Here is a 13,158-nt window from a genome sequence, read left to right as displayed (position 1 = left end):
TCAGGGGGGGCACCAGGAACCCCCAGTGCACCCCCAGACCCATTTCAGACCCCCCCAGAGCCCCCAGACCCAATTCACACCCCCCAGACCCAATTCAAATCCCCCAGACCCAATTCAAACCCCCCCAGACACCCCCAGTGAGCCCCCAGAGCCAATTCAAACCCCCCAGACACCCCCAGACCCATTTCAGCCCCTCCAGGACCCTTTTAATGCACCCCCAGACCCCTTCAATGCACCCCCAGACCCATTTCAGCCACCCCAGACCATTTCAGCCCCTTCAGGACCCCTCTAACGCCCCCCCAGACCCCATTTCAGCTCCCCCAGACCCATTTTATCCCTTCCAGGACCCTTCACTGCACCCCCAGACCCATTTCAGCCCCCCCAGGACCCTTAACACCCCCCCCAAAGCCCTCTAAAGCCCCCCCAGACCCATTTCAGCCCCTCCAGGACCCCTGAACTCCCCCCCAGACCCATTTCAGCCCCCCCAGGACCCCTTATCACCCCCCCAGACCCATTTCAGACCCCCCCAGACCCATTTTACCCCTTCCAGGACCCCTTCAATACCCCCCAGACCCATTTTACCCCTTCCAGGACCCCTGAACTCCCCCCCCAGACCCATTTCAGCCCCCCCAGACCCATTTCAGCCCCCCAGGACCCCTCTAACGCCCCCCCAGACCCATTTCAGCCCCCGAACCCAGACCCATTTCAGCCCCCCAGACCCCTCCCCCCCCCTCCCCCAAATTCCCGCCCCTCCCCCACTGGGGGCTGCCGCTGCGGCGCCGTTTGAGGGGGGTGGGCGGCTCCTCGGGTGGGGGAGGGGGGGGGCTGGGCCGGGGGGGGAGGGGGCTGCCCCGGGGGGGGTCGGGGGGGGCCGCCCCCCTCTTCAGCTGCGCCCCCCCCCTTTTAGCCGGGAACGTCCTTTTCTGGGGGAGGGGGGAGGGGCGGTGTCACCCCCACCCATCCCCACCCCATCCCCCACCCATCCCCCACCCCATCCCCACCCATCCCCCTCTCCTGTTCTCAGGGCTCCCCTCCCCCCACCCCCAAATCCCCCCCCCAAAATTCCCAAAATCCCCCCAAAACCACCCCAAAATTCCCAAATCCCCCCCCCAAAACTCCCCAAAAACCCAAAATCCACCCCAAAATTCCCCAAAATTCCCCAAAATTCCCAAAATCCACTCAAAAATTCCCAAAATCCACCCAAAATCTCCCCAAAATTCCCCAAATCCAACCAAAATTCCCAAAATCCCCCAAAATCTCCCCAAATCCACCCAAAAATTCCCAAAATCCTCCCAAATCTCCCCAAAAATTCCCAAAATCCACCAAAATTCCCCCAAAATCCACCAAAAATTCCCCAAATCCACCCAAAAAATTCCCAAAATCTCCCCAAAATCTCCCCCAAAATTCCCCAAAATCCACCCAAAAATTCCCAAAATCCACCCCAAAAATTCCCCAAATCCCCCAAAAATTCCCAAAATCCACCCAAAAATTCCCCCAAAATCCCCCCAAATTCTTCCTCAAAATCCACCCCAAAATTCCCAAAATCCCCTCCAAAAATCCCAAAAATCCACCCCAAAAAATCCCAAAATCCCCCCCAAAAAATTCCCAAAATCCCCCCCAAAAATTCCCAAAATCCCCCCCAAAATCTCCCAAAAATCCCCCCAAATTCTTCCCAAAATCCACCCAAAATTCCCAAAATCCCCCTCAAAAATCCCAAAAATATCCCCAAAATCCCCTCCAAAAAATCCCAAAAATCCACCCCAAAAAATCCCCAAAATCCCCCCCAAAAATCCCAAAATTCCCCCAAAAAATCCCAAAATCCCCCCCAAAAAATTCCAAAATCCATCCAAATTCTTCCCAAAATCCACCCCAAAATCCCAAAATCCTCCCAAAAAATGCCCAAAATTTTCCTCCCTCAGGACTCCCAAATCCCCCCAAAATCTCCCTCAAGACCCCAAAATCTCCCAAATCCACCCAAAACTCCCTCAGGACCCCCCAAAAATCACCCCAAAATCCATCCAACTTCTCTCAGGACCCAAAATCCCCCCAAAATCCCAAAATCCCCCAAAATCCCCAAAATCCACCCAAAATCCCCCAAATCCACCCAAAATCTCCCCAAAATCTCCTCGAGACCCCCAAATCACCCCAAATCCACCCAACCTCGCTCAGGACCCCCCAAAACTCCTTCAAGACCCCAAAATTCACCCAAAATCTCCCCAAAATCCCCCCCAAAACCCCCAAAATCTCCCTCAGGACCCCCCAAATCCCCCCAAAATTGCCCCAAATCCACCCAAACCTCGCTCAGGACCCCCCAAAATCTCCCCAAAACTCTTTCAAGACCCCCAAATCCCCCCCAGGTGCTCCAAATCCCCCCAAATTCCTCTGAAACCCCCCCAAAATCCCCCAATTCCCCTCCAAGCCCCCCCAAGCCCCCCCAAATCCCTCCAGGCCCCCCCAAACTCCTCTCAAACCCCCAAAATCACCCCCAAATCCCCCCCAGGCACCCCCCAAATCCCCCCCAAATTCCTCTCAGACCCCCCGAAATCCCCCCAGATCCCCTCAGGACCCCCAACCCCCCCAAATCCCCTCAGGACCCCCCCAAACCCCCCCCAAATCCCCCCCAAGACCCCTCAAACCCCATCCAGGCCCCCCCAAACTCCTCTCAAACCCCCCCAAAGCCCCCCAAATCCCCCCCAGGTACCGCCAAACCCCCCCCAAATCTCCCCCAAACTCCTCTCAGACCCCCCCAGATCCCCTCAGGACCCCCCAAATCCCCCCCAAATCCCTCAGGTCCCCCTCAAATCCCCTCAGGACCCCCCAAACCCCCCCAAATCCCCCCCAAATCCCCTCAGGACCCCCCAAAGGCCCCCAAACCCCCCCCAAATCCCCTCAGGACCCCCGAAATCCCCCCCAAATTCCTCTCAGACCCCCCCAAATCCCTCCCCAAACTCCTCTCAGGTCCCCCCAAACCCCCTCCAGACCCCCCAAACTCCTTTCAACCCCCCCAAATCCCCCCCAAATCCCCTCAGGACCCCCCAAATCCCCCCCAAAGCCCCCAAATCCTCACCTCGGGGTGCAGCAGGCTCCAGACCTGCTGGAGGGGGGCAGGGCCCGGGCCCGGGGGGGGGGACACAGGAGTGGGGGGGAAACTCCAGAGCTGGGCCTGGGGACCGGGGGGGACACCTGGGGTCACCTTGGGGACACCTTGGGACACCTTGGGGACAGCTTGGGGACACCTGGGGACACCTGGGGACACCTGGGGTCACCTTGGGGACACCTTGGGGACACCTGGGGACAGCTTGGGGACACCTGGGGACACCTTGGGGACACCTGGGGACACCTGGGGACACCTGGGGACAGCTTGGGGACACCTGGGGACACCTTGGGGACACCTGGGGACACCTGGGGTCACCTTGGGGACAGCTTGGGGACACCTGGGGACACCTGGGGACACCCTGGGGACACCTGGGGATACCCTGGGGACACCTGGGGACACTTGGGGACACCTGGGGTCACCTGGGGACACCTTGGGGACACCTGGGGACACCCTGGGACACCTGGGGACACCTGGGGACACCTCGGCACAGCTCCGCTGTCACCCAATGTCACAACCGCGGTGGCATCAAAGGACACAGCCCCACCCCCAATGTCCTCAATGTCCCCAATGTCCCCAATGTCCCCAATGTCCCCAATGTCCCCAATTCCCCAATGTCCTCAATGTCCCCAATGTCCCCAATGTCCCCAATGTCCCCCAATGTCCCCAATGTCCCCCAATGTCCCCAATGTCCCCAATGTCCCCAATGTCCCCAATGTCCCCAATGTCCCCCAATGTCCCCAAATCCCCCAATCCCCCCAAACCCCCCAATGTCCCCCCAATGTCCCCAATGTCCCCAATGTCCCCAATGTCCCCAATGTCCCCACCTGTTGCAGGCGCCCGATGCGGGCGGCGATGTCCCCTCGATGGCCGCAGACGTCCCCGGGCCGGTGGCCACCGATGTCCCCAGGGCGATGGCCACCGATGTCCCCTCGATGTCCAGCGATGTCCCCGGGCCGGTGGCCACCGATGTCCCCTCGGTGTCCAGCGATGTCCCCAGGCCGGTGGCCGATGTCCCCAGGCCGGTGGCCGATGTCCCCTCGGTGTCCAGCGATGTCCCCAGGCCGGTGGCCGATGTCCCCGGGCCGGTGGCCGATGTCCCCAGGCCGGTGGCCGATGTCCCCGGCCGGTGGCCGCCCAGCTCCCCTCGGTGGCCGCGGTGCCGCCCGTGGTGGCCGCCCGGTGGCTCCTCCAGCTCGGGGGTGGCCTCGGGCCCGGGGGGGTCCCAGGGCTGCAGGGAGCGGCCACAGCCCGGGGGGGGCTCCGGGGGGGCCCGGGGGGGCGCCCTGGGGGACAGGAGGGGACATTTGGGGACATTTGGGGTCATTTGGGGACATTTGGGGACATTTGGGGACATTTTGGGGTCATCTGGGGACATTTTGGGGACATTTGGGGACATTTGGGGCCATTTGGGGACATTTGGGGACATTTGGGGGACATTTTGGGGTCATCTGGGGACATTTTGGGGTGATTTGGGGACAATTTGGGGACATTTGGGGACATTTTGGGGACATTTGGGGACAATTTGGGGGGGCTCAGCCCCATAGAGACCCCCCCCAGGACCCCTTTTTGGGGTGGGGGTGACACATTTTGGGGTTCAGGTGACATTTTGGGGGTGTTCAGGTGACAATTTTGGGGTAAAAGTGACACATTTTGGGGTAAAGGTGACACATTTTGGGGTGGGGGTGACACATTTTGGGGGGTTCAGGTGACATTTTGGGGGGTTCAGGTGACATTTTTGGGGTAAAAGTGACACATTTTGGGGTTCAGGTGACATTTTGGGGGTTCAGGTGACATTTTGGGGTTCAGGTGACATTTTTGGGGTGGGGGTGACATTTTGGGGTGGGGGTGACATTTTTGGGGTTCAGGTGACATTTTGGGGTTCAGGTGACATTTTTTGGGGGGTTCAGGTGACATTTTTGGGTGGGGGTGACATTTTTGGGGTAAAGGTGACATTTTTGGGGTTCAGGTGACACATTTTGGGGTGGGGGAGGGGTCATCACTCACCCCGGGGGGTAGAAGGCCTTGTGGGGGAGGGGCGGCCCCCCATTCCCGCTGGGGGGGGAGGGGGCGTCAGGTGGGGGGGCCAGCGGCGCCGGCCCGAGGCTGGAGGAGCACCTGGGGGGGGAGGGGAGGGGAGGGGGTGAGACCCCCCCCCAAAAAATGGGAGAGACCCCCAAAAATTGGGAGACCCCCCCCCCAAAAAATGGGAGACCCCAAAAATGGGGAAAACCCCAAAAAAATGGGGAAATCTCAGCAAAAAATGGGGGTGAGACCCCCCAAAAAATGGGGAAATCCAACCAAAAAAGGGGGAGACCCCCCCCCAAAAATGGGAGACCCCAGAAATGGGGGTGAGACCCAAAAAGTGGGGGAGAGACCCCAAAAATGGGGAAAACCCCAAAAAATGGGGAGACCCCCCCCAAAAAATGGGAGACCCCAAAAATGGGGGGAGACCCCCCCAAACCCTTGGGGGTCACTCAGGGGTCAAAGGTCACTCAGGGGTCATTGGGGTCACTCAGGGGTCACTCAGGGTCACTCAGGGGTCACTCAAGGTCACTCAGGGGTCATTGGGGTCACTCAGGGTCACTCAGGGGTCACTCAGGGGTCACTCAGGGCTCACTCAGGGGTCACTCAGGGGTCACTCAGGGGTCACTCAGGGTCATTCAGGGGTCAAAGGTCACTCAGGGTTAATCAGGGGTCACTCGGGGGTCATTGGGGTCACTCAGGGGTCATTCAGGGGTCACTCAGGGGTCACTCAGAGGTCACTCAGGGGTCACTCAGGGGTCACTCAGGGTCACTCAGGGGTCACCCAGGGGGTCACTCAGGGTCACTCAGGGGTCACTCAGGGGTCATTGGGGTCACTCAGGGGTCACTCAGGGGTCACTCAGGGGTCAGGGGTCACTCAGGGGTCACTCAAGGTCACTCAGGGGTCACTCAGGGGTTACACAGGGGTCACTCAGGGGTCACTCAGGGGTCACTCAGGGGTCAGAGGTCACAGGGGTTACCTGGGGGGGGCAGCCAGGCCCGTTGGGGGGGGGGCAGTTAGGGGTCAGGGGTCACTCAGGGGTCAGTCGGGGTCACTCAGGGGTCACTCAGGGGTCACTCAGGGGTCAAAGGTCACAGGGGTTACCTGGGGGGGGGCAGCCAGGCCCGTGGGGGGGGGCAGCCGGCCCAGCCCCCGCCGCAGCCCAGGCTCCCCACGGCGAAGGGGTCGCGTCCGGCCCGGCCCCCCAGGGGCTCCACGGCGCGATGCATCGGCCTGGGGGGCACACGGGGGGCACATGGGGGCTCAGCCTGACCCATAGATCCCGATGTGCCCCACAGATCCATCCCCCAGCCCCATAGATCCCAATGTGCCCCATAGATCCCAACCTGACCCATAGGTCCATCCCTCAGCCCCATAGATCCCGATGTGCCCCATAGATCCCGATGTGCCCCATAGATCCCAATGTGCCCCATAGATCCCATCCCTGCCCATAGATCCATCCCCCAGCCCCATAGATCCCATCCCCCTGCCCCATAGATCTGGCCCTGACCCATAGATCCCATCCTGACCCATAGATCCCATCCTGACCCATAGATCCTGCTCTGCCCTATAGATCCCATCCCTGACCCATAGATCCCAACCTGACCCACAGATCCCATCCTGACCCATAGATCCATCCCCCAGCCCCACAGATCCGATGTGCCCCATAGATCCATCCCCAGCCCCATAGATCCCATCCTGACCCATAGATCCCACCTGACCCATAGATCCCATCCCTGACCCATAAATCTATCCCTGACCCATAGATCCCAACCTGACCCATAGATCCCAACCTGACCCATAGATCCCATCCCTGACCCATAGATCCCATCCTGACCCATAGATCCATCCCCAGCCCATAGATCCCATCCCCCAGCCCCATAGATCCCGATGTGCCCCATAGATCCTGACCTGCCCCACCAGCCCCACAACCCCAAACCAGCCCACAGACCCCCCCAAGCCCCCCACTCACCACCAGAGCCATTTTTAGGCCATTTTTGGCCATTTTAGATCACTTTTAGGGGCAGTTTTAGGGCATTTTAGGTCATTTTGGGGCCATTTTCAGGAGCAGTTTTTGGGCATTTTTGGGCCATTTTTAGGAGCAGTTTTAGGCCGTTTTTTGCCCATTTTTAGGAGCAGTTTTTGGGCATTTTTGGGCCATTTTTAGGAGCAGTTTTGTGCCATTTTAGGAGCAGTTTTAGGCCGTTTTTTTGCCCATTTTTAGGAGCAGTTTTTGGGCATTTTTGGGCCATTTTTAGGGTATTTTTTGCCCATTTTTTAGGCATTTTTGGGTATTTTTGGGCCATTTTTAGGGTATTTTTTGCCCATTTTTAGGAGCAGTTTTTGGGCATTTTTGGACCATTTTTAGGGTATTTTGGCCCATTTTAGGAGCAGTTTTGGGGCTTTTTGGGCCATTTTTAGGGGCAGTTTCGGGCCATTTTTAGGAGCAGTTTTTGGGCAATTTAGGGGCCATTTTTAGGGCATTTTTTGCCCATTTTTAGGAGCAGTTTTGGGCAATTTTGGGCCATTTTTAGGGTATTTTTGACCATTTTAGGAGCAGTTTTTGGGCAATTTTGGGCCATTTTTAGGGTATTTTTGACCATTTTTAGGAGCAGCTTTGGGCATTTTTGGCCCATTTTTAGGGCACTTTTTGCCCATTTTTAGGAGCAGGATTTGGTCATTTTTGGGCCATTTTTAGGGTATTTTGGCCCATTTTTAGGAGCAGTTTTGGGCATTTTTGGGCCATTTTTAGGGTATTTTTTGCCCATTTTTAGGAGCAGTTTTTGGGCATTTTTGGGCCATTTTTAGGGCATTTTGGCCCATTTTTAGGCCCATTCCCGAAGCTCCGCCCCCCGCCCATCACGTGACCCGGAAGTGGGCGGTTCCCCCCACCCCGCAGGCCCCGCCCCTTCTCTCACCGATGCCGCGACGCTCTCCAGGACCGACCAATCACAGCGCGCCTCTCGCCTGGCAGCCAATCATCGCTCCCTTCCGGCTCTGGCTCAGCCTGGGGACGACCAATGGGAGAGAGCTCAGCCCGGTGCTGACCAATCAGGAGAGAGGAGGGCGGGACAAGGCGGAGCCACGCCCAGAGCGGAGCTGGGGGGGATTTGGGGACATTTGGGGACATTTGGGGACATTTGGGGACAATTTGGGGACATTTGGGGACATTTGAGGACATTTGGGACAATTTGGGGACAATTTGGGGACATTTGGGGGACAATTTGGGGCCATTGGGACATTTGAGGACATTTGGAGACATTTGGGGACATTTGATGACATTTGGGGACATTTGGGGACTTTTGGGGACAATTGGGGACATTTGGGGACATTTTGGGGACATTTGGGGACATTTCAGGACAATTTGGGGACATTTGGGGACATTTGGGGACAATTTGGGGTCATTTTGGGCCATTTGGGGACATTTGGGTCATTTTGGGGACATTTTGGGGACATTTGGTGCCATTTGGGGACATTTTGGTGCCATTTGGTGACAATTTGGGGACATTTGAGACATTTGGTGCCATTTGGGGCCATTTGGGGACATTTGGGGACATTTTGGGGACAATTTGGGGACATTTGGGGACTTTGGGGACATTTGGGGACATTTGGGGACATTTGGGGACAATTTGGGAGGCACTGGCGGGGGAGGGGCCTTGGCCACGCCCCCCAGCTGTGACGTCACAGCCGGAGGGGTTTCCCGGGGAGTTCCCATGACGTCATCGTTGGGGGCGGGGCCAAGGGGACCCCGCGACGCCCACGGGGAGCGGGAAGGGGGCGGAGACAACACCGGGAAACAACCGGAAACAACACCGGGACACAACCGGACACAGCCGGAAACAACCGGAAACAACCGGAAACAACGGACACTGCCGGACACTGATGGACACTGATGGACACAGCCAGACACAACCGGACACAACTGGACACAACCGGACACAACCGGGCACAACCGGAAACAACACCGGGACACAACCGGAAACAACCAGACACTGCCGGACACAGCCGGACACTGCCGGACACAACCGGAAACAACCGGACATTGCAGGACACAGCCGGACACAGCTGGACACAGCTGGACATTCACGGACACAGCCAGACACAACCGGACACTGCCAGACACAACCGGAAACAACCGGACACAACTGGACACAACCGGACACTGCCGGACACTGCAGGACACAACGGACACAACCGGACACGTGTGGGACATGTGACCCCAACACGGGTGACCACAGCCGTGAGTGACCAACAACCAGAGTGACCAACAGTGACCAACAGTGACCTGTGAACCACAGTCAGTCACGAGTGACCAACAGCCAGAGTGACCAACAGCCAGAGTGACCAACAGCCAGAGTGACCAACAGCCAGTGACCAACAACCAGTGACCAACAGCCAGAGTGACCAACAGTGACCAACAGCCAGTGACCAACAACCAGTGACCAACACCCAGAGTGACCAACAGCCAGTGACCAACAACCAGTGACCAACAGCCAGAGTGACCAACAGCCAGTGACCAACAACCAATGACCAACAGCCAGTGACCAACAGCCAGTGACCAACAACCAGAGTGACCAACAGCCAGTGACCAACAGCCAGTGACCAACAGCCAGTGACCAACAACCAGAGTGACCAACAGCAGTGACCAACAACCAGTGACCAACAGCCAGAGTGACCAACAGCCAGTGACCAACAGCCAGTGACCAACAGCCAGAGTGACCACAGCCAGTGACCAACAGCAGTGACCAACAGCCAGAGTGACCAACAGCCAGTGACCAACAACCAGAGTGACCAACAGCCAGAGTGACCAACAGCCAGTGACCAACAGCCAGAGTGACCAACAGCCAGTGACCAACAGCCAGAGTGACCAACAGCCAGTGACCAACAGCCAGAGTGACCAACAGCCAGTGACCAACAGCCAGAGTGACCAACAGCCAGTGACCAACAGCCAGAGTGACCAACAGCCAGTGACCAACAGCCAGAGTGACCAACAGCCAGTGACCAACAGCCAGAGTGACCACCGCCAGTGACCAACAGCCAGAGTGACCAACAGCCAGTGACCAACAGCCAGTGACCAACAGCCAGTGACCAACAGCCAGAGACCAACAGCCAGAGTGACCAACAGCCAGAGTGACCAACAGCCAGTGACCAACAGCCAGAGTGACCAACAACCAGAGACCAACAACCAGTGACCAACAACCAGAGTGACCAACAGCCAGTGACCAACAGCCAGTGACCAACAGCCAGAGTGACCAACAACCAGAGTGACCAACAGCCAGTGACCAACACCCAGAGTGACCAACAGCCAGTGACCAACACCCAGAGTGACCAACAGCCAGTGACCAACAACCACAACTGACCAACAGTGACCAACAGCCACAACCAACAGTGACCCACAGCCACTGACCCACAGCCACGAGTGACCAACAACCAGAATGACCAACAACCAGAATGACCAACAATCAGAATGACCAACAACCAGCCTGACCCACAGCCACAGTGACCAACAGCCAGGAGTGACCAACAGCCAGTGACCAACAGCCAGAATGACCCACAGCCACGAGTGACCAACAGCCAGTGACCAACAACCAGTGACCAACAGCCAGTGACCAACAGCCACGAGTGGTCACACACAATCGCCGACCCCCCCCCCAACCCCCCCAGCGCGTGTGCCGGTCCCCACGGGTCCCTCACCTGTCCCCGCCTGTCCCCGAGTGTCCCCGAGTGTCCCCGCGTGTCTCCGAGTGTCACCGAGTGTCCCCGAGTGTCCCCGAGTGTCCCTCACCGGTCCCCGAGTGTCCCCGAGTGTCCCCAACTGTCCCCGAGTGTCCCTGAGTGTCCCTCACCCGTCCCCGAGTGTCCCCGAGTGTCCCCGAGTGTCCCCGAGTGTCCCCAACTGTCCCCAACTGTCCCCGAGTGTCCCCAACTGTCCCCGAGTGTCCCCGAGTGTCCCCGAGTGTCCCCAACTGTCCCCGAGTGTCCCCGAGTGTCCCTCACCCGTCCCCGAGCGACCCCGAGTGACCCCGAGTGTCCCCGCGTGTCCCCGCATGTCCCCGAGTGTCCCCGAGTGTCCCCGACTGTCCCTCCCCTTCCCCGAGTGTCCCTGAGTGTCCCTCACCGGTCCCCGACTGTCCCCGAGCGTCCCCGAGTGTCTCTGAGTGATCCTCACCGGTCCCCGCCTGTCCCCGAGTGACCCCGAGTGTCCCTCACCCGTCCCCGAGTGTCCCCGTGTGTCCCCGAGTGTCCCTCACCGGTCTCTGAGTGTCACCGAGTGTCCTCGAGTGTCACCGACTGTCCCTCACCTTCCCCGCGTGTCCCCGAGTGTCCCCGCGTGTCCCCGAGTGTCCCGCGTGTCCCCGAGTGTCCCCGCGTGTCACCGAGTGTCCCTCACCGGTCTCTGAGTGTCCCCTCGTGTCACCGAGTGTCCCCGCGTGTCCCCGAGTGTCCCTCACCGGTCTCTGAGTGTCCCCGCGTGTCTCCGAGTGTCCCCGAGTGTCCCCGAGTGTCCCTCACCGGTCTCTGAGTGTCCCCGCGTGTCACTGAGTGTCCCCGAGTGTCCCTCACCGGTCTCTGAGTGTCCCCGCGTGTCTCCGAGTGTCCCCGCGTGTCCCCGCGTGTCCCCGCGTGTCCCCGAGTGTCCCCGAGTGTCCCTGAGTGTCCCTCACCCGTCCCCGCGTGTCCCCGAGTGTCCCTCACCGGTCTCTGAGTGTCCCCGAGTGTCCCTGAGTGTCCCCGCGTGTCCCCGCCTGTCCCCGAGTGTCCCCGAGTGTCCCTCACCGGTCTCTGAGTGTCCCCGAGTGTCCCCGAGAGTCCCCTCGTGTCACCAAGTGTCCCTCACCTGTCCCCGAGTGTCCCCGAGTGTCCCCTCGTGTCCCCGAGTGTCACCGAGTGTCCCTCACCGGTCTCTGAGTGTCCCCGAGTGTCCCCGAGTGTCCCCGCGTGTCTCCGAGTGTCCCTCACCGGTCCCCGCGTGGTGGCACCGCCGGTGTCACCGTCTGAGTCACCCGGCCCCGCGTGGGTGTCCCCTCCCCGCCACGGTGACGTCACCGGATGCCCGTGACGGGGGAGGGGGGGAGGGGGAATCCCGGAGAGGGAGGGGGAGGGGACACGGGGGGGGTGACAATGGGGGGGTGACAATGAGGGGACAACGAGGGGACAATGAGGGGACAATGGGGGGACAAAGGGGGGACAAAGGGGTGACAATGGGGGGACAATGAGGGGACAATGGGGTGACAATGAGGGGACAATGAGGGGACAATGAGGGACACAGGGGGGACAATGGGGGGACAATGGGGGACAATGGGGGGACAATGGGGGTGACAATGGGGGGACAATGAGGGGACAATGGGGTGACAATGAGGGGACAATGGGGTGACAATGGGGGGACAATGAGGGGACAATGGGGGGTGACAATGGGGGACAATGGGGGGGACAATGAGGGGACAATGGGGGGTGACAATGGGGGGACAATGGGGGGACAATGAGGGGACAATGAGGGGACAATGAGGGGACAATGGGGGGACAATGAGGGGACAATGGGGGGACAATGAGGGGACAATGGGGGGACAATCGGGGGACAATGAGGGGACAGTGAGGGGACAATGAGGGGACAATGGGGGGACAATGAGGGGACAGTGAGGGGACAATGAGGGGACAATGGGGGGACAATGAGGGGACAATGGGGGGACAATGAGGGGACAATGGGGGGACAATGAGGGGACAATGAGGGGACAGTGAGGGGACAATGGGGGGACAATGAGGGGACAATGGGGGACAATGAGGGGACAATGGGGGACAATGAGGGGGACAATGAGGGGACAGTGAGGGGACAATGGGGGGACAATGAGGGACAATGAGGGGACAATGAGGGGACAATGAGGGGACAATGGGGGGACAATGGGGGGACAATGAGGGGACAATGGGGGGACAATGAGGGGACAATGAGGGGACAATGGGGGACAATGAGGGGACAATGGGGGACAATGGGGGTGACACTGAGGGGACAATGGGGGGACAATGAGGGGACAATGGGGGGGTG

The 13,158-nt window shown here is 59.2% G+C and overlaps 1 protein-coding gene and 1 long non-coding RNA gene across 2 annotated transcripts; one reads left to right on the top strand and one right to left on the bottom strand.

The window, feature by feature from the left end:
• Window positions 1-850: 850 nt before the first annotated feature.
• Window positions 851-12,084, bottom strand: LOC131574447 (lysine-specific demethylase 6B-like; the record flags this gene model as incomplete). The annotated part of the gene is made up of 7 exons (XM_058828915.1): window positions 12,020-12,084; window positions 8,039-8,117; window positions 6,225-6,353; window positions 5,102-5,212; window positions 3,922-4,240; window positions 3,068-3,163; window positions 851-923 (listed from the first exon to the last, which is right to left on the bottom strand). Coding segments are annotated over exons 3-7 (724 nt in total), but the record flags the coding sequence as incomplete, so codon positions are not given.
• Window positions 5,584-6,067, top strand: LOC131574448 (uncharacterized). The gene is made up of 3 exons (XR_009276507.1): window positions 5,584-5,752; window positions 5,856-5,991; window positions 6,044-6,067. It is a non-coding gene; the product is annotated as an uncharacterized LOC131574448 (long non-coding RNA).
• Window positions 12,085-13,158: the final 1,074 nt, after the last annotated feature.

The sequence above is a fragment of the Poecile atricapillus genome, unplaced genomic scaffold (assembly GCF_030490865.1).
Source record: "Poecile atricapillus isolate bPoeAtr1 unplaced genomic scaffold, bPoeAtr1.hap1 scaffold_325, whole genome shotgun sequence".
NCBI classification, from domain to species: domain Eukaryota; kingdom Metazoa; phylum Chordata; class Aves; order Passeriformes; family Paridae; genus Poecile; species Poecile atricapillus.
The sequence above is the reverse complement of the archived record's forward strand: the minus strand, read 5'-3'. Positions and strand labels throughout refer to the sequence as shown.